At 41.7% G+C, this 27,781-nt stretch overlaps 1 protein-coding gene across 1 annotated transcript in view; it reads left to right on the top strand.

The window, feature by feature from the left end:
• The first annotated feature begins 14,164 nt into the window (after positions 1-14,164).
• LOC119655772 (aquaporin AQPAn.G) overlaps positions 14,165-27,781 on the top strand; it is an 84,171-nt gene continuing 70,554 nt past the window's right edge. The window contains exon 1 of the mRNA XM_038061831.1: positions 14,165-14,450. Within this exon, the coding sequence (XP_037917759.1) occupies positions 14,438-14,450 (13 nt within the window). The 5' untranslated portion in view covers positions 14,165-14,437. The remainder of the gene's footprint in view (positions 14,451-27,781) is intronic.

Here is a 27,781-nt window from a genome sequence, read left to right as displayed (position 1 = left end):
TGAATTCCCTCTCATGTTTCACAATGCTATGGATCGTAAAAACCACGTTTTTTCTTAAGAAACTAAAGTAGTAAGAATACCTGCTTGCCGATGTGGTACATTGATTGCAAAACAGGCACCTGTAGGCTTAACCCGTAAAGTACAGCATCATTTAAAATGGGCAATATGAATAAATTATCCATACTCATATATGGTATCTATGGTATAGAAGGTAATTCCGGTGCTAATTAAATTTTACGGATGAAATGAATGCACAACTTTTAACCAATTTTAGTTCATTCGTCTTGAAACCAAGAAGCGTAAACACTTTCTTTGATGTAAAACTTTCATGGTTATTAAGAGTGCAATATCAAAATATACCATTTCAAATAGATGTAAGTCCGTTATTAAAAGGGCACAAGAAAGTTAGTAAAGTAAAAAATAGTCACCTTTGAAATCTCTGAGAATCTCAAATCAATTCTGTCACCAGCGACGAAGCAGCAAAGACTGATGAAACTTTCAAAAATCGAGGATCTGCTGAGAAATTGAAGGTCTGGTCTGGTCCATGAAACTTACTTCATCCAAAAAAGGAGATTTCGTACCTAGTTAGAGGGTCGTAGTCAATTCAAATGCGGCCTATATATACAAGTAGATACAAAGCCCCATTAGCGCGAACCGAGAGTATGCCTTCGTTGTCGTGATATTTCAGAAAAATAACCTATGAATGAACATTGATCGGAGAGTAACGTTTCTGGTTAATACTTCTCCAAGATCGGCAGGACAAAAAAAGGAAATCAACACCCTTCCAGCTTATTATCCTTATGTACTAATCCATATCAAGTTCACGCTGGGCAGAAGTGCCGGATACATCTTGGATCCATTGGCAGATCAACATCCGATCGCAAAATAAGATCAACTTCACGACGAGCTCTCAGTCAGTTGGAAATTACCCCGAAATAGCTAGCTGTGTATAGCCGGTCCGAAAAGGAATTTTTGTCTGCATTTCTCCCATTAGTACGTGGCCACGTAGCCCGGTAATTAAATAATCACTTTCGAGCCCCCGCGCTCCCCACCTTTCCAACAAATGAAAAAACTAAGACCAGCTTCGGAAAATGCTAACTGCGACCTTTCATTTGATACCCCGCATGACTATATTTGGTGGAAAAAAATGTACACACCCATTTTGCATGTAAATTAAATTCGACATAAAAGGATGTAACTCACTGCATCCGTGAGTGTTGATAGTATTCACCTTTCCACCAAATTTGATGTCAATTGCTGTAACCGTTTCCGAGAAAAAATCATGTTTCGGATAGACAGACGGACATACGGACAGACGGAGAGACCAGCAGGCGGACAAACGGGCAAACGGACAGACGGACAGACAGACAGACGGACAGACAGACAGACGGACAGACGGACAGACGGACAGACGGACAGACGGACAGACGGACAGACGGACAGACGGACAGACGTGACAAGTGAGTCAAACCTACCCACTGTCCAGGTAGATCCCGGTGAAATTCCCGAGGTAACCACGAAGGAAGTCCTGGAAGCCGCGAAGAAAATTGCCGAAAATAAAACCCCAGGTTTAGACGGCATTCCGAATAAAGCACTGACAGTGGCCGTCAAGACAGTTCCAAGGTGGTTTTCTGAAACATTTACTACGTGCCTCAAAGATGGGATTTTCCCGGAAGAGTGGCGGAAACAGAAGCTTGTGCTAATCCCGAAGCCAAATAAACCTTTGGGTGATCCTTCGTCTTATAGACTTATATGCTTGTTAAACGACATCGGCAAACTTTTCGAACGGGTCATCTTCAATAGGCTTGTACCATTCACAGAAAGGGAGGGTGGTCTCTCAGACAGGCAGTTCGGATTCCGAACGGCAAGATCTACTGTCAATGCCATCAGCACGGTGACGGAAATTGCGGAAAAAGCAATTGAGGCCAATAAATCTTGCTCGGTAGTTACTCTCGATGTGAAGAATGCCTTTAATACGGCAAAATGGAACAAAATAATTGCGGCTTTAACCAAATTGGGCGCTCCTAAACATCTGGTGCACATAGTCAAGGAATTTCTTCGGGAGAGGATATTGTGTTACGATTCGGACGATGGACCTAAAACGTATACAACAACCTGCGGGGTTCCACAAGGATCAGTCCTCGGTCCTCTCCTGTGGATAATAATGTATGACGGAATTCTAAAATTGCAACTACCCAAAGGAGTGACAATCATTGGCTTCGCAGACGATATCGGAGCAACTATCGTCGCACAAGACATTGATGAGATCGAGGTACTCACAAACGAGGCAATTTTTGAAATCAGGTCTTGGCTGGAGGAAGCTGGTCTGACACTCGCGGAGCATAAAACCGAGGTAGTTTTGATTACAAAGCGAAGGAAGCAGACGTCGATAAAGTTCAGGATTGGAGACCACATAATACAGTCTCAAAAGCTTAAATACTTCGTGGTTGACCAAAGACTGAAATTCAAGTCTCATCTTGAAAATTTAGCAACCAAGGCTTCCGGAGTGGCTACATTGTTGGCAAGAATGTTGCCAAATATAGGTGGTCCTAAGCAAAGCCGTCGGCTCCTGAGAGAGTTGTTAGCTCCATCTTGCTTTATGCAGCTCCAGTCTGGGCATCGTCTTTGAAGGTGGAAGCAAACAGAAGAAAAATCGCAGCCCCATACCGATTGAGCGCATTACGTACGTCATGCGCTTACCGTACAACTTGAGATGAAGCAGCTTGTGTGATAGCCGGCATGATCCCCATCGACATCTTGACAAATGAGGGTCGACGCCTGTATGACGCATCATATGCAATCGGTGAATCTTATACCAATCGTCGGCAATTGGCACGAAGTGATTCTATTTTGGAATGGCATAAAAAGGTGGCATGATTCACCTAAAGGACGCTGGACACACAGGATTATTCCAGATGTCTCTAAATGGATCAAGCGAAGACACGGTGAGGTTAGTTACCACCTACCTCAACTACTAAGCGGACACGGAGGGTACCGTGCATACCTTTATCGCTTCGGGCGTGATGACTCCCCGTATTGCACAACATGCGTGATGATTCCGGAAGATGCGGAGCATGCTGTTTTTAACTGCCCGCGGTTCGCTGCACACAGAGCGGAGGCGGAAATTGACGCCGAGGCACGGTTGACACCCGAGAATATCTGAAACATCTTGGAGGGCGGTTGAAAAATTAATGAAGGCGATCCACAATCTGCTGAGAAGGAAGGAGCTCCGGAGGAAAGTGACAAATAACGACAGAAGCCGCAGTTCATAAGTGATCCTGCCTCGCGATGTAATACCGAAATGGCAGTCCCACGGGGTAAGCGAAGGAGAAGGAGGTGGTTTTAGTGAGTAAAAGTCTCACATAACCGTATGGCAGGAGCCAGCGGTAGGTTTTGAACCTTTCCACCTTCCAACGTATAAAAAAAAAAAGACGGACAGACGGACATACGGACATATGGACAGATGGACAGACAGACAGACAGACAGACGGAGAGACAGAGAGCAAGTGCATTTCCATGGAGATCGAAGTTGGAACGCAAACAATTCATTCCAAGCCAGCCATTAAATACTTAGGCGCAATGATTGACCAGAGGTTAAACTTCAGATTGCATGTGGAGGGTGCAGCAACCAAGGCATACAACACCGGAGCGCTGATTGCGAGAATGCTACCAATTATAGGTGGTCCAAGGCCGAGCCGTCGACTCCTTATTTCGAAGGTGGTTAGTTCGATCCTACTGTATGCAGCGCTAGTATGGGCGTATCGCATAATTGTACTCATGTTGCACTTACTGAACAACATCCAATGAAGCAGCTTGCATGATAGCAGGAATAGCCCCGATTGAGATTCTGGCGAAAGAAAGACAACGACTTTACGATGGAGCGTATCTCACCGGAGAATCACCTGCCCGTCGGCGGCAGTTCGCACGAACTGAAACTGTCGCGGAATGGCAGGAGAAGTGGGACGATCCAAAAAAAGGCCCCTGGACCCACAAAATCATATGGGATATCCGGAAATGGATCGAGCGATTCCACGGAGAGGTAGATTTCGACTTAACGCAGTTCTTGAGCGGACACCAAGCTATCGAACATATCTGTATAGATGATTCGCCATATTGCCCAAAGTACCCAAATATTGCAAAGGACGCAGAACACGTTTTTTTCCATTGCCCGAAATTCGCAGCCCAAAGGGCTGCATTGGAAGCTACAACCCGGGAGCAGTTTACACCCGAAAATATAATGGAACATATAGTGAAAGCAATGGGGATATGGGCCGAAGTCGAAAAGGTGATTGCAGCCATCGGTAAGAAGCGTAGGCAGGAAGAAGTCCGCCGAAAGACAGAACGCGAGAGAAACACGAATGTTAACACGGGCGCAGAATAAATTCTGATCCAGCCCAGCGACGTAATACCAAATAGGAGACCCGCGGGGAGAGCGCAAGGAGAAGGAGGTGGCTTTAGTGTAACTTTTGAAGTTTTCCACCTTTCATCGGCAAAAAAAAAGACAGACAGACAAAAAACCGATTTTAATTAGGTTTTGTTTTACGGTAAACCTTAAAAAGAAAATACAAAATATAAAATTTACGGAAAATTTGTTCAGACCTTCATCTGGCAAACATTCACATTTGTAGATTTTAGTGTTTTTAGCACCATTCGATACTTCAATAGTAATCTACCATCTTATTCCTGTACCATTACCTTTGACAATGACCTTCCAATCGTCTACATATCTTTGTGGAATACAAGGATCACAGACACTTCTTCCTTTTCATTGTGGTGCCTCAGATTTGCTCAGCTTGCGCTTTGGTTTCTCAATAAAAGAAAGAGAATCGAAGCGTTTTGTTCTTCAATGTCAACACCAAAAAGACTGTGGTGAGCAGGTCACCTACTTCGTATGGATGAGGACGATCCTACCCAAAATATCTGTAAGAGCAATATCTATATAAGAACAAGTCGGGAAACCGGAAGCTGGACGCTTCAGGTATGAAAGGTTTTGTGTATTTCTTAGAATGTTGTACGTAATATATTCATATATTATGTGAGAGTATCCACTTTCGGGTGATATTGACATTCATAGTCTTCAATTTTCAAAGAAGCAACAACTTTAACGTAGTGCGATTTCCACCAAACTTAGTAAGATCATGCTCTATATTATAGCCTATATCACTGCAAAATTTTGTGGTGCTAGGATGAATTTAAGGGAGGTTTTCCAGTCAATTATAAATTATTTTTCAGATTTTTCGGTTTGGTAGTTTCTGAGAATGGCCCCCTTAAAGAAATGATCACTTTCAACCCCCCGCACTCCCCACCTTTTCAACAAATGCCCAAACTAAGACCGGCTTCAAAAAGAACTAACCGAGACCTTTAATTTGATAGCCCACTTAACCATATTTGAAGGAAAACAATTTTATACCTCCTTTTTGCATGTCTGGGGACCCCCCCCCCCCGTCCTTGTGGAAACACAAAACTGTATTAAAATCGGTTTATAGTCTGTCTGTCTGTCTGTCACACGCATTTTTCTCGAAGACGGGGGGGGGGGGGAAACGCGGCAGATCCTACATCACATAAAGCGATGGCGGAATGCAAGGCACCAGACGGCTTCTAGGGATATCAAATGAGTGGACCTGAAGTTGCCAGTTCCTTACCAAGGTAGGCTTAGACAAGACAGGGAGTTGTTGTGTCATTCAAGATGATAAAGATTCAACACAAATCCATAGATATACATATGCATGTACTTATTGACTATTCACTATTCTCTACTTTTCAATCCCTTAATGTAAGGCAGGTGAATAAGAGAAATATGGCTTAGTTGAATACATCCCAACATCCCCCCCGGATTTTATCCACAACCGGACGGTCATGGTATCGCTGATAGATTTCGTCATTGTGTAGGCTAGGGAATGGTCAGCGTCCTAAGGTTAGCTACTTATCATTTATAAATGTGCGCTCCCTAAGGGGCCGTCCCTAACTTATTGTTCGAGTTAAGGGGGCGTCGTAAATAATCATAATAGTATTAAGGACCACATACACAAATATGTGTGAGTAAGTAATAATGCGAGGATTTTTTCACATATTGCTTATATTAAATTATATCGATTTATAACAATGAAATCAGTATATATTTATCGATTTATAACAATGAAATCAGTACGTATATATTTAATCGCGTTTTTCCCGCAGCTAAATTTCACAAATTTTCTGGAATTCTGACTTGATAAAATAATGCCCGAGCGACTTAGGTTGTTTGCGTATTTAGCATGCTCGTATCTTTCCCCATACAATGACTCCCCAGTTTTTTAAATGGATGGAAACTATAATTTTGCCATCAAAATTTTGGACAAAATTCCAAATTTTATTTTTTAAAATCCACCATTTTGTTAATTTTAATTTTTTTCCATAATGGCGGATAATTGTATCGACAATGCTTTCTAGTTTAAAGAACTTTTTTATTTTGTTTTTTAATTCATGCACTGTGAAAAACATAAACACTGCAGCAGGGGGGGGGGGGGGCTTTTTTTGACAGCTCCGGAGATCGCGGATAATTTGAGGCCGTCGAATAGAATAAAATTTCCCCATGTGCACATTATTTATCCAAAAATATATCGCCAAAATTTTTAGAAAAAATCCCAGAAGCTGCCTTTTTTTAGTAAATTTGACTACTATAGCTATGTTAACAATAGTACGATTTTCACCAAACTTTCTAATGTGCTGCTTCATAGTAAAACCGATATTTTTGCAAAATTTTAGGGATCTAGGGGCTTAAGGGGGATTCGCAGTAAATTTTCAAAATATACTAATATACTTTTATTAACTTTATTTGAGCACATATTGTAAGGAAGAGTATTTCGGAGTCTCGATACAATGTACACAGTTCACCACAATTTTTGTTCCGATTTTTCCATTGGGTAGTTTCTAAAAACGAGTCCTTGAAGTAAAGAACCCCTTTTCGGAGCCCCGCATACTCCTCAATTGCATCCAATGTCAAAACTAATACACGCTTTGGACCGGTAACAGTTTCTGGGAAAAGTGTATGTGGCAGACAGGCAAACAGTAAACCGACTATAATAAGATTTTGTTGAAAAAAGGGTATTTCAAAAATTCTCAAAAACAACAGCATACACAAAAACCCCACTCCCCTAATCAAGTAATATTCCATTCACCCTTGGGCTCTTGAGGCCCACATATTCGTTTGGTTCAGAGCAAACATTTCTTAGGTTCAGGGCCACCCATTCATTATGGTTCAACAAACTGAACCTGTGGAAGACAGCCTTTTCTGTCACCCAAATTCTTTATGTCGAACGCATTAATTTTTCAACTTTGTTCCTGGTGAGGTTCTACATTCACCTGACTTAGTTTTTCATACTTTGAACACACCTTTTAGATTTTTTTGAGAATTGCGGTGTCCTAAGTCCGCATCCACTTGATGCTGGACCGAGCCGAATGGGGAGCAGCTTACTCCCCCTTTTTTTGGTTGACAGACCCCTCGTTTAGGGCTTAGAACACAAACTTTCAAAATTATTAGGCGATTACGGCTTTACGGTTTCTTACCAGGGCAGAGGTAATTCGTCAGACGCTGCCTCATCTCTGCTCTGGAAGCAGATTGACCAAAGTGGCTCTATCTATCTAAAAAGACATACTTGGTGACTCCTAGATTAGCCAGTTTACTTTCTAGTCCTACGTTGATATAATTGATGCAACACGACAGTTTTTGATACCTCACTGGATGGAACACGACATCGCGGATGGCATTGACAACCACCGACAACGGCAAAATCTTACTTGGCATATTTGCCTCGCTTCGCTATTATTTGCTAGTCCCGAGAAATGTCTCTTATATACTCCTTTATAGAGTATATGATATATACACAGACTCTTCATCGTATTTTTTTCATATTTGATTTTCCAAGGTTTTTGCGCAAGTGGTAAGCCTACAGCAGCAGCAGAACACAGAAAAATCATGGCCAATTGGATTTCAAACCCGAAGCAACGAGATTGAGCCCAACTAATAGCTAAAGTCATCCTGGAACGCATCAAAAAACACGTCGAAAACAGTTAATGTCGGGCGACAGGCCTTCACTATTTTGTCCAAAATCTAGAAATGCTACTATCTCAACACCAACATCAAGTTATGATCCGGCCCAAATTCGTATCGTCGAGGTTCTTTGATTTGAAGCAATATCAAATGTTTTGAACGACCTAAAGCAGCTATCACCGAGGCCACCCCTGGATAGGATTTTGCGATGGGCCGACAACCCACCAATGTAAAAACTACTCCATGTTAAAAAACCTGGAACATTTGCCTCGATTGGACGGATAAATGACGTCTAACGAATTGTTCTTGCGGGTTCTGGAATGTACGAATGTACGCTCCCTGGACAAACCAGGGGTCGTCAAGGTCGATATGTACAAATTAAGCTATCAACGAAAGGCTGGGTGCGCGCCCCCACTGAAGTCAAGGAGGATGCAATGAAAGGCGAATTTGATGCACGCCTGGAGACATGCTTCGACTCACTCCCAACAAACGCTGTCAAAATACTGTTGGGGAATTTTAATGTGAAAATTGGAAACAAAATCTGGCATCAGGAAATCACTGGAGAACACAGCCTCCATGAGGAATGATCAATTGATTTCGCTAGCAGTAGAAATCTTGTCGTAAGCTCCCCACACCGTCACATTCACAAACAGACCTGGAAATCACCAGACGCATATAACGTTAACCAAATTGACCACGTCCTCATTGGTAAAAGATTGGAGACCAGTTTGTTAGATGTACGATCCTATCAAGGAGCAAACTGCGATTCAAACCATCACTTGGTGAAGTGCACCAATCGGAAATCAGCCTTACCAGAATTTCCGAAGCTGACAAGCTCCTGAGGGATACTACGGCACGCAGACATTTATAGCCGCCCTAGAGGAAAAACTATCACCTATGCTATACGGCACCAGCACCACAGATTCTGGGAAAAACTTAAAGGCACCATCAAGGAAATGGCAAAGAAGGTCTTGAAATACAAATCTCGGTGTACGCGAATTGACTGGTTTGACGATGAATGCAGAATATCACCCGACGTGAAACGAGGTCTACCGACAATATATCCAACGTGCAACCAGAGCCAAAAAAGAAAAGTGTTGCAAGAACAAAAATGGGAACATCATCAGAGTTGCCGACAGCATCAACAAACGGTGGGCGTCCTACTTTGAAGAGCTTCTGAATCCGATACCTAACGCCCTCATACAAGTAGCCTAAACTGATCACGGTATTGATGATCCTAGTCCCACCACACATCCTCGGATTTCGTTGTGCGGTCACTGAAATCAAACACAGCGCCGGGCGTGTCGAAAACTGACCAACCCAGAAGAACTTTTGCATACTCTTGAGCTACGCATCAATGAGACAAAAACGAAAATAATGGTGCAGTCAACAAGTAGGACGACACCTCATTCAAGCATCAACGTAGAGAATCTCAACATCGAATTCAGCTTTATATAAGCTATATATATCTGCGTAGCAGCCCATCAGCAGATGCAAATGAGACTGTGGAGGTCAAGCAGTCAAACTTCCTTCTCGGTCCTTCCCTAATGAAAATGAGGCCTGTGCAGAAAAACACCTAAAAGGTTTATGGACGGACAACGTGTTGACAGAGCGAGACTACGAGGAAGACCGAGAGCACGGTTTCATTTGGAGGATTGGAGGGTCACGTGGTGGTCACGTGACTGAAATAATTGAAGGACAACGATCCAGAGGGCCAAGGCCCGACGTCAGACTGTAGTGCCACGATAATGATGAATATTAAATGAAAAACTTCGTCTGCAAGTGGTCCACATACATACCCGTGGAGGAACAGATGACAAGGCGAAAGTGGCAGTGGATAGGTCATAAATTGAAGAGAAATGGCAACAACTTCATTGCAGGTTATCCCATGCAGAAGAACCCACTCTCCCCGGATAACCAGGGGGATACGTGACGTAGAACAGTAAAGTCCAAGCTTTCCCAGAAATCGTGGACACAATTAAAGGTTGAAATCAATAGTGGTAGCAAGTAGTCGTGGTTGACGTGCTATTTATTTATTTATTTATTTAATTAACGGACAACAAACAGAGAAAATTCCAATTAATTATTGTCCTCAGGAGGAGGAGAAAGCAAAAAACTTATCCTACGTTTAAAACTATTTAAAGTAGGAAAGTTAAAAGGACCAAGCTGTTTTGCATTATAATTTCGGCAAAACCTGGGAATCGGGGAATGAAAGTAGACTTCGAGTTCTGCGAAGGGCACGTTGAAAATGTCTGCGCTACGTGTGTTATAAGACGCAGAACGGCAGGTGATCTCGTCAGCGGTGGAGCAGCCCATCAGACCCGAGGAAAGTTTAAAGAATGTGCATAGATCCAGACAGGATCTACGCTGTTGTAGGGGGAAAACGGAGGCGGGGGGGGGGGGGGGGTAATCCAGACGAGGAAAGCTTTTCTTAAAGAAGAGGGAACGGGTGAATTTACGTTGCACATTTTCAAGGTCAAAACAATCACAGTTACGGGAGGGTGACCAGATCACGGAGCAATACTCGAGGGTATTCCTCACAAGGGAATTGAAGAGAGCTAAGGAGGGTTGGATGGAGTCAAAATCAGAGGAGGAGCGAAGAATAAAGCCTGACAATTTTGCTGCTCGATTGATGACATCGAGGCAATGGGTGTCAAAGCGGAGCTTATTGTCGAAAGTGAGTCTGAGGTCTTGAGTGGAATTTAAGCAGGATAAGGAATGTCCGTTAAGCGAGTAGGAGAAAGAAGTGGGTGAGGATTTCAGGGAGTATCACATAGAGTGACACTTTCTGACGTTTAGCGCTAAACCATTAGTCGAGCACCAACGAACCAGAGTGTCCAGGTTATTCTGAAGGGAAACACAGTCCATAGGCGACGATATAGCGGAAAACAGCTTAAGGTCGTCTGCATAGAGCAAACAGGGACAAGTAAGGAGGGGAGGAAGGTCGTTAATAAAAAATAAAAATAGCAAAGAACCCAGAATAGACCCCTGTGGGACGCCAGAAGAGGAGGAGAAGGAGCGGGAAGTACAGCCGTCAAAAGAGACGCGGCAGGATCGGTTGGAAAGGTAAGAGGCAAGCCATAAAACTAGTGGTATGGGAACGTTTAAGGACGAGAGTTTGGATAGAAGTATCTTGTGATTTACAGTGTCGAAGGCTTTCGCGAAGTCAGTGTAAATGGTATGCACTTCTTGCCGTGAATTTAGACATTTGGCGACAAAGTTGGTAAAGTCAAGCAGGTTGGAGGCAGTGGACCTACGTTTAACGAAGCCGTGTTGCTCTTTCACTATGTGTTGGCCAAAGTGGTCGGACAACCAGTCGCTGACATATCTTTCCAGGATTTTGGAACAGAAGGAGAGGAGGGAAATGGGACGGTAATTCTCGGCAAGCGAACGATCGCCACTTTTGTGAATGGGGATAATGAGAGCCTCTTTCCACAAGCTGGGAAAATGATTCTTTTCGAGGCTTTTGTTGAAAATAAGAGATAGGGGAAGGGAGATGGACTTACCAGTTTTGAGCAAAAAAAGGTTTGGTAAACCATCGTAGCCAGGTCCGACATTGGCATCAAGTTTACCAATGAGGTATTCGACAAGGATAGGGGGATAGGGGAACGGTAGGCGATGCAGGGCAGGCTACATCCACTATCGGGAGGGATTCGGAGAAAGGGCGGGAACATAGACTGACGAAAAGTAGCGGCAGAGTAAATCACAACATAGTTGGGGGGAGTTAGCTGGGAAGCCAAAGAATTTAATGGACGGAGGGGATAAATGGGCAGGGCAGTGGGAGTTGCGAATGTGGGACCAGAAAGGTTTCAGGTTTACGCGCTTTAGTGAGTCTTCCACGCTGGACAAATATTCGTTTCTGGACTTATGTATTAAGGATCTGAGCGAGGAACGAAGGGATTTGAAAAAAACTAAGTCAGCAACGTTTCTAGAAGACAGAAACTTCTTTCTCGCAGTCTGTTTTTGACGTAGTTTTTTGTGAATTTTAGTGGCGAACCAGACGAGGTAAGAGCGTAAGCACTTAGGAGAGGAGGGAACGTAACAAGGAAGAAGATCAGATAAAATGGTATAGAAAGTGTTGAGTGCTTGCTCATACGTAAATGAAGAAAGGAGGGGGACCTAGTTGATTGACGCCAGGGTTGAGTTCAGACCTTCGAAGTTCGCCTTACGAAAGTTGAACTTGGTAGGCTTGCGATCGACAGGAGAATGGAGTCGGGATATCTGAACATCGAACTCGAGAGCAGGATGATGGGCATCAGGGGCAACGTAAGACGGAGCATGAAGGGATTGGGAAAGATAACGTACAAGAAGGTTAGAGAGGACAAGGTCAAGAGTGCGATCTAAGTGGTTTCTAGAAAGGTTAAATTGAAGGGCGCCACGGGTGTATATGAAAGTGAATAGAGGAAGAGAAGGGTGGGTCGAGTTATTAGGAATAATAAGCCAGGAGAGCATAGGAAAATTAAAATCGCCACAGAGGATGAAAGGAAGTGAGGGAAACAAAACGATTAGGGCCTCTGATAATCTGTCGAAGAAATCCTCGTACAGAGAAGGCGGGCTTAGGCAGGGAAAATATACACACAATATGATAAAGGGACATACGTTTGGCGGAAGGACACGTATGGTAACAGGAAACAGAAAAAGATGATTTCGGCACGGAGAGAGGACTTAACAGCTATTAGGGCACCTCCGCCAGTTGTCTTGCCAAGCACAACGCAGTCTCTGTCACAACGAAAGACAGAGTAACCTTTGAGGAGCTCAGAATCTAAAATCCTGTCATCTAGCCAGGTTACAGAAATGCAGATGACATGATGTTGGAATGCTTAAGCAGACAGTTTGAAATCCGACAGCTTGGTCCCTAGACCCCTTAAATTTTGATAAAATAGCGTATAGTTATTGGAATCATTCAAGTTCGGCGAGACAGGCGGTCGGGCCGGAAATTTTCACGAAGCTTAGACCTCTGATAAGGCTTAACGAAAACCTCCTGTGGCCAAAAGGAAGATTGGACGATAGCATCGAAGTCATGGGGATATGTCACTTATGCTATGGCCTACATATGGTTTTATGGCAATCATATGAGATTAGTTGTTGGATCGTAAATAATTATAAGATCAAGATAGTATCACAAGGACTGAATTCATACCCTTTCCGCACTCATTTGCCAAAGGGAAAGATATTCAAACTATTTTAAAGCTATTGCGATTATGCAAGATGCTTGTATCTTTATAAATTTGAATTTGAATTGTTGCTAATGGTGAAAGTATATCAGATTGAAATTCTTTGAAATTCGTTGATCTGATCTACGCTCTATCAGTTTAATTTAATAATTTATCAAGAAACATATAAAAAAATAAACCCAGCTATTCCGTCATGGATTGAAGCAGATCATAATCTTTCGAGAAACATCTAGACCTCGAATCGATAACATAATTATAGAAATTTCATGGTGACTTTCGAAGATTCCAACGCATCCAGTCAGCATCATTTGTTGTTTTGATTAAATAACTCCTGTTGAATTAATTGCTTATTTATTGCACCTTTATTATTCCCTACGTGTTACAAAACTCTTAACGAATTATTAAATATTCTTGGTGAGATAACACATAATTATTTGTATTCGCACGTTACGAAGAATACGTGCCTTTTATGAAATTAGCATTTGAATGCGAATACGTCGGAACGTCCTAGGGCAAATGCAGAGGGTGCTGATTTGTCGCCGTTGATGTAAGGTTTTCAAAAAAAAATCTGGAAAAACATCAACAGAATAATTATTGGTACTTATGACACACGCGCAGAGATTACCCAATGCAGCTAATGCACTTTTTCAATAGTTGTCAAGTTCGCCGAGAAGAAATACCCAACGACATTCTATTGCATCTGAAAACTCGGTTTACCATTTAATTGATTATAATTACGAATCGCTCCAAGCCCAAGACATTTGTCCGAGTGACGACAAAATATTAAAAAGTAAAACATCATCAAAAAGAAAAACTGGAAAAAAATAATTTAGTACGCACGATAGCAAAACGATTATCTTTCATTGAATCGCAGTCTGCGGCCGCTTCTAATGCTCTTGCTCAGATACTACATAGCCCGCGATGTATATCAGGTGAACGTCTAAATTTCAGGTATTCCAACTTGAACTTCTGAGCAGCCTGCACGCGTCCGTTACAGCATTCAACACACACCACATACGACACATACTCGTATTCAGTAGTTCCTCACATACTCCAGTTTTCGTCGCCTTTTCGCTTGCATCAAAGATAAATCGACCGTATCTATTGCGAATTAGAATAATAGTTAAATTTCAAAGAGTTTTGTGCTAAAGATTCTTCTGATAAGAGGTGCAGTGCGCAGTGACCAGCGCAGTGATAGTGTTAAGTTTTGTGAAGATCGTCTAGCGTCGTCAAAATGCAGTTGAAAGGTTACTATCTATTTTCAAAAAATATACCATTTCCTATCTAATATTCCAATAGATACTAGTGTAATCCTCCGTGTGTGACCTCAGTTCTTTGGTTGTCATAAAAATTTAAAGAAACAAAACGCCCAACAATGAGCGTTAATGAAACCCAGTGAAAACAAAAAGGTGGAAAGTATCTTATGCCTTGATTCTAAATATAACACCCTCGCATCTGGAGCACACGGTGGCTTTCCAGATATCTTTATTGTATTTAAACTTTTGAACCAATATTTGTCCCATCTCGCATTTATCGAAATAACAAAATTGTAAGCCCCGAGCACAGCCTCCACATGCATGCCGCGCTTATTTGATCAGAAATGTTTGTCGACCGACTTTAAAATGGAGAACAACTGCAATTACAAACAATCTGGCGATCATGCGACATTAATTAAAAATCTAAAGATATTTTCGTAGTTGCTCCCGTCGGCATTGCATATTTGACTTTCAATTTAGGATCATGCAAGGCTCGCTGACCTCAATGCAGCTAGGTTGCCTACGTCCTCCAATGGAAGTCGGTTGCATGCCTGCCTAGCTTATTTACATCAGCCCAAACGTGGCTCATAAACTGGTACCAGGGTCCAACCATTGTTAGTGTTCTGCGTGAAATATCTGCGGATTTGTCTTAAAACTAAAGATGACAAGGAAGTCGCTTTTGCACATATCTGAGTGAATCTTCTGGTAGAATATTGTGATCACGTAACGCACTATAAACCACTAACCGCTGTCGTCTTTAATGGGACCCTGCAAATAAAATATGCGTTCGCAATGAGTGTTATGCATCGCACTTGCATTGTAATTGCATTTCGGTTGCATTGTTCAGGGTCCTCTGATGCTTCATCATCACTTGGGAGTATTCCCATTAGAATTTGCATGCGGGAAGTAAGCATTTAAATGACATGAAGTTTTTCGATTGGCGTCCTTCCTTGAGGCGTGTCGTGTATTTGAATTGTAAATATTTGGAACAAAAGGACACCATGGAAAAAACACTTGATAAAATATGGAACTGAACCTCGGTTTTTATCAAATTATAGATAGAATTAAGAGAGTTATCTAGAATAACGAGTGAATACGAAAGATTTATCGGAATAATTTCGATAACAAAGTGCACGTTTTTCAATGACCTTTTAGAGGGGTATGTTTGTCTACCTGTCTGTCACACATACTCTATACGTAAACTGTTACATTCTATTGAAACGAAGAACTTTGGTTGAGATGTCAAAACTTTGAACGCCCTGGTTCATTCATTCTAAGTTGAGTTCACGAGAGGTGCATCCATGCAAAAGGACGCACACAGGAGGAAGGGGGGAAGGGGTGTCAATAATTTTCTCCAAACATAGTCATGTGTGATATCAAATAAAACGTCTCAATTAGGACTTTGGTATTGAATAAAAATTAAGGGGAATAGGATTACAAATGTCAGCTTCCAAAACTGCATCCATATTTGAAAAAATCTAAACAAAATATTAGATAATTCCAAAATTATCCGAAGAAACACGATCAATCAATGTCAAAAGTCAAACGGACCTTCAGTCGATGGAGCTTTAATATTGAGCACTATGAATAGATAGGAGTGGAGCAGATAAAGCTGTAAATAATCAATGAAACATGCAATACGGATATCGACATATCAAACCATTCATTTTTTTTCGTAACTCGAAAGATAAATTATTTGAAAGATAGAGAGCGCTTCTCGCCAATTGCAATCATTAAACTTTGAAATCAGATGGAAGTTTGAAAAAAAAGCCAAGAAGAAATGGAGTAGACAAAGTTTATTGAACTTGACCATTCAAAATATTGTTATGTCTAGTCGCTTCCTTAAGTTCATTCAAAATAGATTCATGGTACTATCAGCGCCTGAATTGAGTTTAGCTTGTTCCTTCTTCTAAAATAGTTCACTGGGAGTATGGGATACTATTGTAATCAAAAAGTAATGTGAATCTGTTTATAAAATATAAATTCTTTATCTATTCTTCCAAATCAATTTCATCCCCTTCACAGTAATCCCCGTCCAATAAAGCGCACTTTTGACAACGCTTTTTCCAGCCCTGGAAACAGCGGGAATAGTCTTTTTTCGGTGTAGCCTTCAAGACCTTTTTCGATTCGGTTTTTATCTCCTCAATCGTGTCAAAACGGCGTTCCCGCATTGGCTTTTTGAGTTTGCTGAATAGCCAGGAGTCGCACGGAGCCAAATCCAAGTCTCGTATCCAGTGGTCCTGATAGTCAGACAGAAAAGTTTCACAGACATCAACACGACGCTTGAACGATTTTGGCACGAATCAAGACTTGACGCTTTTGAGACACAAAACATCCTTCACAATGGTTTGGGCTAAACCGAACGATATTCCAACACTATCAATGAGGTTTCTAAGCATCAAATCTTCGATTTTTTGGACATGGCCCTCGTCGGTAGACGTTGATGGTCGTCCAGAGCGCGGTTTGTCTTCAATGCGTTCTCGGCCCGCTTTGAACTCGTTGTACCACCTATAAATATTTTTTTTTGTGCCATAGTTTGATCACCAAAGGCATTCCGCATCATTTTCAACGTGTCAGCATAAGAATATTCGTTCCGCAAACAAAATTTGATCCAAGTTCTTTCCTCAAAAAAATCACCCATTGTAAAAATCGAAAAATTCACTTTTGGTTGTTTACAAAAACACGTGTAACTCGGAGACAATTAAACCTTTTTGACAAACAGATGCCTGGCAAAGGTTATAGACAATCCTACCAACCTAGGAAAAAAAATCAACTTGCCTTCCTAAAGTTCGGGAGTTTTAAATGACAATTTCACCTTACTTTTTGATCACAGTAGTACATATATCAAAAAAATTGACACCGCCACTCTCGTAGATGAAAAGCATTTGTTCAAGAAGGACTCAATTTCTGCAGTCCTTTGGTTTGACTATTGTTTCTTTCCATGCTTGACTAACCCAACATTGACTAGATTCATCATCATCATCATCAACGGCGCAACAACCAGTATCCGGTCTAGGCCTGCCTTAATAAGAAACTTCAGACATCCCGGTTTTGCGCCGAGGTCCACCAATTCGATATCCCTAAAAGCTGTCTGGCGTCCTGGCCTACGCCATCGCTCCATCTTAGGCAGGGTCTGCCTCGTCTTCTGGATTATTCTATTTTAACTTACGAGTTACACCTATCGGCCGAATTAAAATCGTGCACTTCGTCAATGTTCTTTGGGGACTTAAAAGATTTTGTAGCCCTAACACACTTCTAGTACCTATCCTGCTTCATTTGAATGCATTAAACAGCAACCCAAATCAAGCCTGGCAACCTGGCTAGAATATTATTTTCAAGAAAGAAGGGATATGACTATTTTTTTGAAATATTTGTCAAAAATACATCAGCTTTCGGATCACTACCAATTTATTTATTAAGGCTACATGTTAAGTAAAATAATGATAAATATCCAAAACTATCGCAGAGTTTGAAGATGTCGACCGCACTAATACGACTCCACTCGTTTTGTACTCGTTCAACCAAAGATTGACGATTTCTCGGAATAGATTCATTGAGCACTGTCTCCTTTAATGTAGCGCACAAAATTTTCAATGGGATTAAGATCGGTTGGGTTACCAGGCCAATCTGTCCAAACTGCAGGAAGACACTGTTTGGTCTTCTGGGGACTGGCTTTCGCAGTATGACAGCGTCCTGTATCAATATCGGAGATATTGATAATAGGCTCAGATTTCCCGTATACACTGATGCCTCTGGCCACCATAACTTTAAGCCCTTGTTTAAGGTCGTTGCACTGGCTTTATCTACTTTGGATCTCATGTCCTTACTTGCATGTTCGGTTTTGGGTAGAGTTCAATTGGGGATTCGTCCGTGAAAAAGGATGCGAGCTCATTGTGCCTTGCCCTTCCGGTCATCAATATATTTTTGAGTGAAAAGTGGTTTCGTTGGCCTTACGTAGGCATGCTTTTCCCAGGGATCACTTCTGCCAACTTTTTTCCCACAAGGTTGAAATTCTGGTAATTGATTTACGATTTTTGTCACAGCCCTAATTCCGACTCCGACTTTACCCTTAACAAACAATGAGATTTTTATGTTATCCGCCGATGATAAGACATACGGTCTAGCACTTTTGCAGAGTTTCTCGAGCTGTCCTGCAGATCTTGTGGTCCATCACTTTAGCACCTTCCATGAAACTTCAAGTCGGCGGCTGATCAAAGCAGTGCTGTTTCCTTGTCTATGCAATTCCTGAATCCTTATCTTTTGTTAAAGCCATGGTCCTACATGAAAAATATACATAATATGAAAATTATTTCGACTTTTTGAAAATTATCATATTATGAAAATCGATCCTTACCTTTGTTGACTGTTTTCACAACGAATTTAGAAAAAAATCGATACTAGGCTAGGAACAAGAAATACATCGTTAACCTTTACAAATTTCTCACCGATTAAGTAAACTTTACTCACAACGATTTTCAATTTCAATTTCCTAATTTGAACCTTGCTGGGTTTTCGAAAATAGGTATCCTTTTCACAGGTACATGCCCTTTTATAGAACTATTGTCATAGATAAAACTCATTACCGACCTGTCATAAACTAAAGGTATTGCCTTACTTACCTGCAGGTATGAGATGAATTGAAATGTAGATAGTTTTACTTTTATGAAGCATAGGCTAGAAGTACCTCCCAAAAGTTGACGAACGGTTTCGTCCAAGATAGAAACAGCTCATCAGATGCTGCCTCACCTCTGCCCTAGGAAGAACGTGACCGAAAGTGGCGACAGGTTGTAATCGCTCCATTTACGAGGGTTGTTTGGAAAATAAGGTTCCGACATTTTTTCCGGGCACAAAGAATTTTTTATTTGATGCACATTAAACTATTTTTCTACATAGTCGCCATCTTTTTTGATGAGTAATCCACTTTTGCATTCCCACCTCAAACAAGTCCACCGCCAACCCGTTGAGAAACATGGAAACTTCGTCTTGCAACTCATTGTCCGTCTCGAATCGTTGACCGCCTAGGTGCTCCTCCAACTTCGCAAACAGATGGAAATCGCTACGTGCAATATCATGGCTGTAAGAGGGATGGGCAATGGCTTCCCAGCCAGATCCCTCTATTAAGTCCTTCGGTTGCTAAAAACGCAGACGCGCATTGTCGTGGTGCAAACTTACGCCTTTGGTGAGTTTTCCCCTACGACGATTTTTTAAGGTCTCGCAATAACTTGTCGAGTTTATTGTGGTCCCTCTAGGTATACAGTACACCACGCCGGTCCCAAAACGTCATTGCCATGAATTTTCCTGCTGACAGCTTCCTGTTATTTGAAATAATTAAGACTTGCTTTTTTCTATTCGCTTGTGATATTTATTAAGCTTAATAGCAAATAGAAAAAAGTAAGTGTTAATTATTTCAAATAATGTTTTGTTTCCAAAGTAACGTAATGGCACCACTTTTCATCCCCCGTAACAACACTCAAAAACACTTGATCATATTCGGCGCGCTGCTGTTTGTGAAAGCATATGCGGCACCTAGCTTGCACACACCTTGTGGTAGCCTAGCTTTTCTTTCAAAGTGCTCCTTCAGAAGCCTCAGGAATTTCAGCAGCCAATTTGCGGATCGTTATTCGCCAATCTTCGAGCATGATTTCGTACGTACGGGCGATGACGGGCTTAACGGCGGATGGCTGTCAAGCCGGTACTGACCGGGGCGACTGTTGTTGGGATCGGTGGTGGGGGAACCAGCGAAAAAGGTGGTGTATGCAGATTTCGCCAAGCCCCAGGTGCGGCAAAGTTACAGCCTTATTTTTCAAACAACCCGAAGTGGATTTTTTGTTTGAAGGCTTAGGGAACCCTTTCGGTCACGGTGCTCCCAAGTCAAAGGTGAGGTAGCGTCTGATGTGTTGCCCCTTGGGGAAATGATATGGACTCAGAACTCCCTCAATCAAGCAACCTCTCGAACTCGTTGTCCCGAATTCAAATCCTGTTGGTCAAGGATGTTTTAGTTCGTTTCTGAGGCTTACACAGCATTAAGTGTGATGATATAGAAACCTGAGCCAATAAGCCAAGTGAAATCTTTATTATCTTCGAGAACTTACCTAAATTTGACGCTTACTTGTTATGACCTAGATTACTCTAACCACGTTACCATGCAAGCGCTGTTCTCTTGTTTTTTTTTTTATTTTTTTCTTTTTTGAGAAAAATAAAGAAGCAAGCAAGATCTGAAATTTTAAAGGTGAATTCTTGATTTTTTTTTTGTGGCAAAGAAGGTAATACTGAGACCCACCAAAACCCCAAACAAAATTTTTTATTTTGTCATTTACTTAAGTTCCACTATATAAAGGGTGGGTATATCATAGCCTGTTTGGATGGATAAGGCACATAACTCACCAAACAATCTCTATCAAACACAGTCACCAAAATAAAAATACGTCCTGAGGACTATTATACCTCTTCGATCGAAATAATGTGCCCATGTGTATTATTATTCTGTTCTGTCCTTATTTATTGAACGAGCCGAGCGTTTTCAGTCTCTCAATGCATTCCCATACCAGTTCAGAGTTTACCTGGTTGGATCTAAGTGCCTTGATCGCTGCTTGGCTTTCAATCAGAATAACAAAGTTCTGCCCCCTGAAGTTCCTTTGGAAATTAAAGGATTCACAGTCTAGGCAGTGACGTGTAAGTATGCTACTTTTTTAATATGTTATATAAAAACAATTTCGGTTTACTCTCTGCTTGTCATCACATGCGCTTTTCTCCGAAACGGCTCCACCTATTCAAATTAAAATTGGTGGAAATATGAAGCTATAAAATCCCACGCAGTGAATAATGATTTTGATACATGATTTTGTGTGGAGCTTAAAGAGGGGAGGGCGTCTCCGTACAAGAGAAGAGAGGGCGCAAAATTTTGTTCTCCAAATATAGCCGTGTGGAGTGTCAAACATAGTGTCTCGATGTGTTACGAAACAGGTTTGACATCGGTTGCAAAGCAGGAGGGTGACGGATTGAAAAGTACGAACTTAAGGTGTTATATCTGCTTGGAGCTTTCCAAAACAAGGTTTTTTCAAGATTTTTCTGTGAGCAAATTTTTAAATTATAATCGAATCAATTAAGCAACTCTCCACGAGCAAGAAAGAAATTTATTATTGACAATGGCGATTTTGAGACCGTAAAAACAAAACAAGATTTTTTGCTGGTCTTCCGCGGTGAGCTGTGGAACTTTCATGGATCACCATCCAAAATTTGAACGTCATAAACTTAAACACGATTATGATGTTTTTTCTTTCGTAAAATGGTGAGCCTGTTTGCTATTTATTGAAAAAATTATCTTCATCAATTATTAAATTCACCAGATCATCAAATGAGGAAATTACAGTTAAATTTTTAGGTAGATCGGATGAAAACTCTTTGAGTTTTACTGTTCGCATGGTCTCGAAAAAAACGCGTTTGTGGTTCAAAAAAGCTATAACTTTTCAAAATCGCAATAGTGTGGTTCATAACAATTTTAAAATCGGTTCAATGTCTGTCACTTTTTCTCAGAAACGGCTATACCGATTGACACGAAATTTTATGATACGCACTGAGTTAAACGTTAAAATTAAGACGGCGCCTCAAACATGCTAATGGGGGCTGTCAAATTTTTTCACCAAATATAGTCATGTTTGGCATCAAATGAAGCATCTTGACTAGTATTTTTCACTGCCAGTCTTAGTTTTGACATTCCCTGGGATGGCGGGAATTGCGGGGGGTCGAAAGTGATGATTTCTTTAACGGACCCATTCTCGGAAACTACCCAACCGAAAAATCTGAAAAAAAATCATGAAGCTGCCGTTATACAGTGTCCGGACCTCAGGATTATGTCTTTATATAAAATGTCTTATGTCTTTATGTAAAAGCCTCAAAATAAATCCCATACTAATTCCTGTGCAAATAACTTTGCTAATAGTATATTGCTATATTTTCAAAATTTACAGGAAGCCCTAAACCCATCCTAGCCACATTTCTAGGATTACAAATTTTCGGCAAACATTATAAGACCTGCTACTTATAAGGTGGAAGGGAATCGCACTACATATTACTAACAAATTTTAATTCAGAATTGTTTATTTCGTATGAATTTATATAACGCAGAAGAGTATGCCAGTAGAATAGTCTAACATATTAAATTCATATACACTCTACCTTACTAGCTACATACAAATATAAACCATTCATATATGGAGCGCCGAACTTCTGTTAACCGGGGATATAATCAAAAGCCAAGTACAAGGCAACGTGGCAAGGAAATCAAGGGTTTGACGCTCATCCAACTCGACCATCGCACCGTCAATTTGGTTTTGAAAACTCCCCGACACTTCGATACCGCTCCACATTCTGAAAATTGAAATCTCTTTACTTCCCCAAACTTCTTTATGCCCATTGGTCTCTCAACCAATCAGAAGTGGTAGCACCCTCTTCCCGCACTCCCTTATTCCCGAACTGATGAACTCTTCTTCAGTTCATCAATTTTCTCCGATGGAATCTACAGAGATGCCGTCTCCTGGGAAGTAGAACAATACCGTGAGTGCACTCTCCGCCTTGAGAAAGACATATATACTTTAAATTGGATTTTATGATGTTGATGTTGTTTTTTAAATAGGTACCCTAAATTTTTACACTCAGGGTTTTTGAGCACGCAGTACTCAAATGTCTTTCAGCAAAATTGCCCTCGTAACTATTATACTTCAGATGGAGCTTAGCTAGACACTCATAGCGGTAGCTGTTGACTCTATCTAGATTTTGACCTTTCATCCATCACATCACATCTGGTGATGCCTCATTCTCTAGAAAGTCTGTAATTATTGTCCACGCGATTATTCATCCTCATCCAATGATGACTTAAATATAGTCACCCTTTCTTACCTTCTTTATCTACCAGTCCATTGACTACCCCGATCTATTTCACCGTCCTTTACAAGCAAGAATTGCAAATTTTATAATACAGTAGATATTTTGAGGAATCTGTAAGGGACCTTGAATGGTTTGGGGATCAAAACGACCACTTCGGAGTTGACACATGACTATACCTAGCTGTAGAATATGACAAATGTCTAGTGTGCTAGGCATATCGGCACATAAGGAAATACAGCTCAGAAAAAGTGATCATCGATAGCTTGCACGTCATTAAGCTCATTAGATCGCAAACCGCGAACACGTCATCGCTATGACTATATAGAGATAAAATGAACCTACTTGACCGCACGTGGAGCTGTGCCACTCCTTAATTAAAAGAGGGGAAGTCCACAATGAAAAATTATCTAATTAGTTTCCCCAACCTCACAATGTTATGAGGCGTCGCCTTCGAATACAAACCCTTCCTATCATTTCTACGCCTAACAATATCAAGAATGTCCTTTTCTACCAGAGTTCTACACGAATTTGAACAGATTGAAATGGAAAAATGGATCTAATAATAATGTTCTCTTGGTGGGTATACTTCGCATAACTTTTTGGATAACCAAAACTACGATCCCCCATAATGTCCCATTGTTAGTATATCTGCACTCCCTACTACCAAACCAACAATTCCATTAGCTTCCAATACAAAAGGTTTGAAATCAAAATTTCCTTCCACTTAACTACGTATAGAATAATTCAACTGGCAATCTACTATCTATTCGCCGTCCCTACAACGGAGAACTACATATCTCGGAAAAACTATGTTGCTAGCACGTTGTAGCCTTCCGCCAACGTTTTGATGCCGTCCGTTTTGCCGGCAGCTATACATCATGATTCATTACCAAAATCAATTCCAATCACCCAATATTTCTTATCATATCTGGAAAATTACTGGAGTATCTAATGCTGCTTTCTCCCAAAAGCTTGAAGCGTACAGCGACGCTCACGACCATTGACTCTGGTAACTACGTAAACACGGGTAAAAACCAAGAAAACAGGAAAATTGTCAGTTCAGAAGGGATGGGAATTTGCAAGGCGGAATATGATAGTGTAATAGTAGCAATAGGATTTATCTATTTAGTAACTATGAATTAAATGATATCAGAAATTTTAACTTACAAAGAAGCAACTCATAATTGACACTTAATGGATGAATGAACACTTGACATATTGGTCCACTCTTCAGCAAACTAGGGACAGCCACAGCTACAGAAACGAGCGACCATTCCTCTGTCCAAAATAATACAAATGGTGTCCTAAAAATACCACAGCGGAACCCAAACGTTCCCGAGTCTCTCTTTATTAAAAGTGGTCGTTAACGTGATGAGCAGTGGGAACTTTTAAACCATTGAAATCTCCCGGAGTAGATGACATTTTCCCAGCACTTATCCAGAGAGGCCTAGGAATTATCTTAGAATCTCTTCTGAGGGTGGTAAGGGGAAGCATAGTACTGGGATACATACCAAGGGCATGGAGACGGGCAAAAGTGGTCTTTATTCCGAAAGCGGGTAAAAAGGATCCTTTTCACCCTCACCCTCACATCGTTCGTACTCAAAATGGTGGAGAAGGATATAGACAACTATATTAGAACTAACGTTCTAAAGCGTAATCCCCTACATCTGACAGTGATGTCAGACGGGCAGGACGGTCAACTGAAACTGCTCTGTATCAGCTGACAGAGGTACTACGGGATGCCATAGAAACAAAGGAAATTGCACTGTGCGCGTTTTTGGATATCGAAGGAGCATTCGACAACACATTGCACACAGAGATACAAGATGCCCTGAGCCGCAAAGGAGTGGGAAACACCCTGGCATTCTGGATAGGCAGTCCAGGGTTATGCGGTCAACTTTGTTTTAATCTGTAGGGGCAAATATGAAGATACCCTATGTGATATGCGCCTGGTGCAGGAAGGTGGAACTGGGGATCAACCCAGCCAAAACCACCATAGTACCATTCACTAAGAGGCGTAAGCTTGATCACCTGAGAGCCATAACATTACATGATATGGCGCTGAAACCACAAACAGAGGTCAAATATTTGGGAATTACGCTAGACCAAAAACTACTCTAGAAGACACATGTCGAAACACTTGTCAGAAAGCCACGAGGGCTCTGATAGCTTGCAGATCCATAGCAGGAAAAAAATGAGGTTGCAGCCCGAAGATACTACTTTGGATATATACTGCAATAGTAAGGCCAATGATTACCTATGGAGCGGTAATCTGGGCAGAAAGAACCGAACTCAGCACACAAGCCAGGGAATTACATAAGCTCCAAACGCTGGCTTGCGTGTGTATCAGTGGGGCAATGAGGACATGCCCAACGGCATCCCTGGGGGTCCTTCTGGGATTAACCCCTCTCCATCTGCACATACAGATGCAGGCAAGGAGATCAATATTCAGGATGGCCGGTAGTATGAGTGAGGCGGGGAGCTGCCTAAATCGAAGGAAGATTGATATTCTTTCTAGGCGGTATAACATGACAACGAGGTTTCACTTCGATAAGAAATTTGAAACACGTTGGAGTAACAAGGCAAACTGGGAGAGCGTGGCTGCGACATACGGCTTAAACCAGCAACTGATTACTTGGTACACTGACGGATCCCTCACAGCAGAGGGAGCGGGTACCGGTGTCATTGGTACAAGGAAAATGTACTTTGAGCCAATGGGCAGGTACACTAGCATATTCCGGGCCAGAGGCAAATGTGCCTCCTTTAATCTGCAAAGGAAGTATAGGGGGCAGAACATTCTATTCTCAACGATAGCCAAGCAGCGATCAAGGCACTTAAGTCCAACCAGGTGAACTCTAAACTGGTATGGGAATGCCTTGAGAGACTGAATACACTCGGCTCGTCCAACAAGGTCTGGATACTTTGGGTTCCAGGCCATGCTAGGTTGGAAGGCAACGAGGCAGCGGACGAACTAGCCAAGAAGGGAGCAGGGAGGCCTTTACACGGGCCAGAATCCTTCTGTGAAACGGTGTCATGGCTATGAATCTAAGAAATGAAGAGGAACGGTTGGGAGAACTATTTTGTGCGGGCCTACCAGGGATGGAGCAGTCCAGGTTGCTTATTGGGGGATACGAACCCATACGCACAAAGGATTGCTTAAACCTCACCAAAAAGAACCTCCGAATCATAGTGAGAATTCTCACTGGTCATTGTCGGCTGAACTACCGCCTAGGGAAGCTAGGAATACCTATGAACGCTGCCTGCAGGTTTTGTGAGGAGGAGGACGAAATCTCTATACACGACCTGGGACAGTGTCCGGCACTTGTGCAAAATAGGTCGAGACATCTGGGAAAACACTTACTACCAGATGTAAGGCTGAAAGATCTAGAAGCAGGGAACATACTAAAGTTCCTAACGGTTATAGGCCTGCTTGAGATACTGTGATCAATAGGTACACTATAGCCAGTAACAGGGGCACAATAGTTCTTCAAGGACGCGGTGCGGCTTTCCCTTAACAGAATAATGATAATAACGGCGCTGTGGATGCGTATCTCCCTCCATGGACTTGGCCCCGCATATTTCACGTAAGGAAGAGAGTACCCCTGCCAATACCAGACGTCATTGTCGACATTTTGACCCCTAATTTTAATTACCTGAGACATTGCAGATTCTCTACTCTGTATATGCAGACAGGTGCACCCTGCCATGATACTATGATAAATCCTGCCTTAATTTGGTAAATACCAATAACATCCTGATTCTTCCTTGACCTGGCAATTCTCTAGATCTTAACCCCGTGGAAAATGTTTGGAGCCTATTAAAATCGAAAGTTTATTCCTCTCCTAATCCTACTATAGACGTGATGAGCAAGGTTGCACGATCTTTTTAGAGATTAACACAAAAGACTTCGACGGGAAAAAAATGTGCTCATTTAAATCGTTCTTAGTTAAATTGGGTACATCAATTACATTCATCAAATACTAGAAAAAATTAGGCCTTTCGGAAAAGCCACATTCAAATAGCTCGGTTGATTCCATGCTGCTAAACTGCACCTTTGCTCAGGTTCACTTATGTCTCGTAGGACTAGTACCCGGTGTGAATATCCGCTGCAAGATGTGGATTTTGGGAAAACCAAAATAAAATCACCGAGACAAGGATCCCCGAATCCCCCCTCCTTCCCTCTGGTAATAATCATAGGTCCTAAGTTGAATTGTAGACTAAACATTGCACTGAGTGTTAAGAAGGCCTGTATAGTTTTCTATTCCTGCAAGATCACCTTCGTTAGGAAATTGGAGGTGGTTTGTGGTTGGTCTAACCTAACGAATGGTTTTATTGCGTAATGGCCGGCACTAAGAAAGAAATATGTATCACAGAACTAAGTTTAACAGGGATTAAAAAAGCGTGGGCAAGCTCTACTGTCCTGCCTGATCGATGCCCTT

The sequence above is a fragment of the Hermetia illucens genome, chromosome 1 (genome assembly GCF_905115235.1).
Source record: "Hermetia illucens chromosome 1, iHerIll2.2.curated.20191125, whole genome shotgun sequence".
NCBI lineage: Eukaryota > Metazoa > Arthropoda > Insecta > Diptera > Stratiomyidae > Hermetia > Hermetia illucens.
This window is presented reverse-complemented; position numbering and strand designations above follow the sequence as displayed.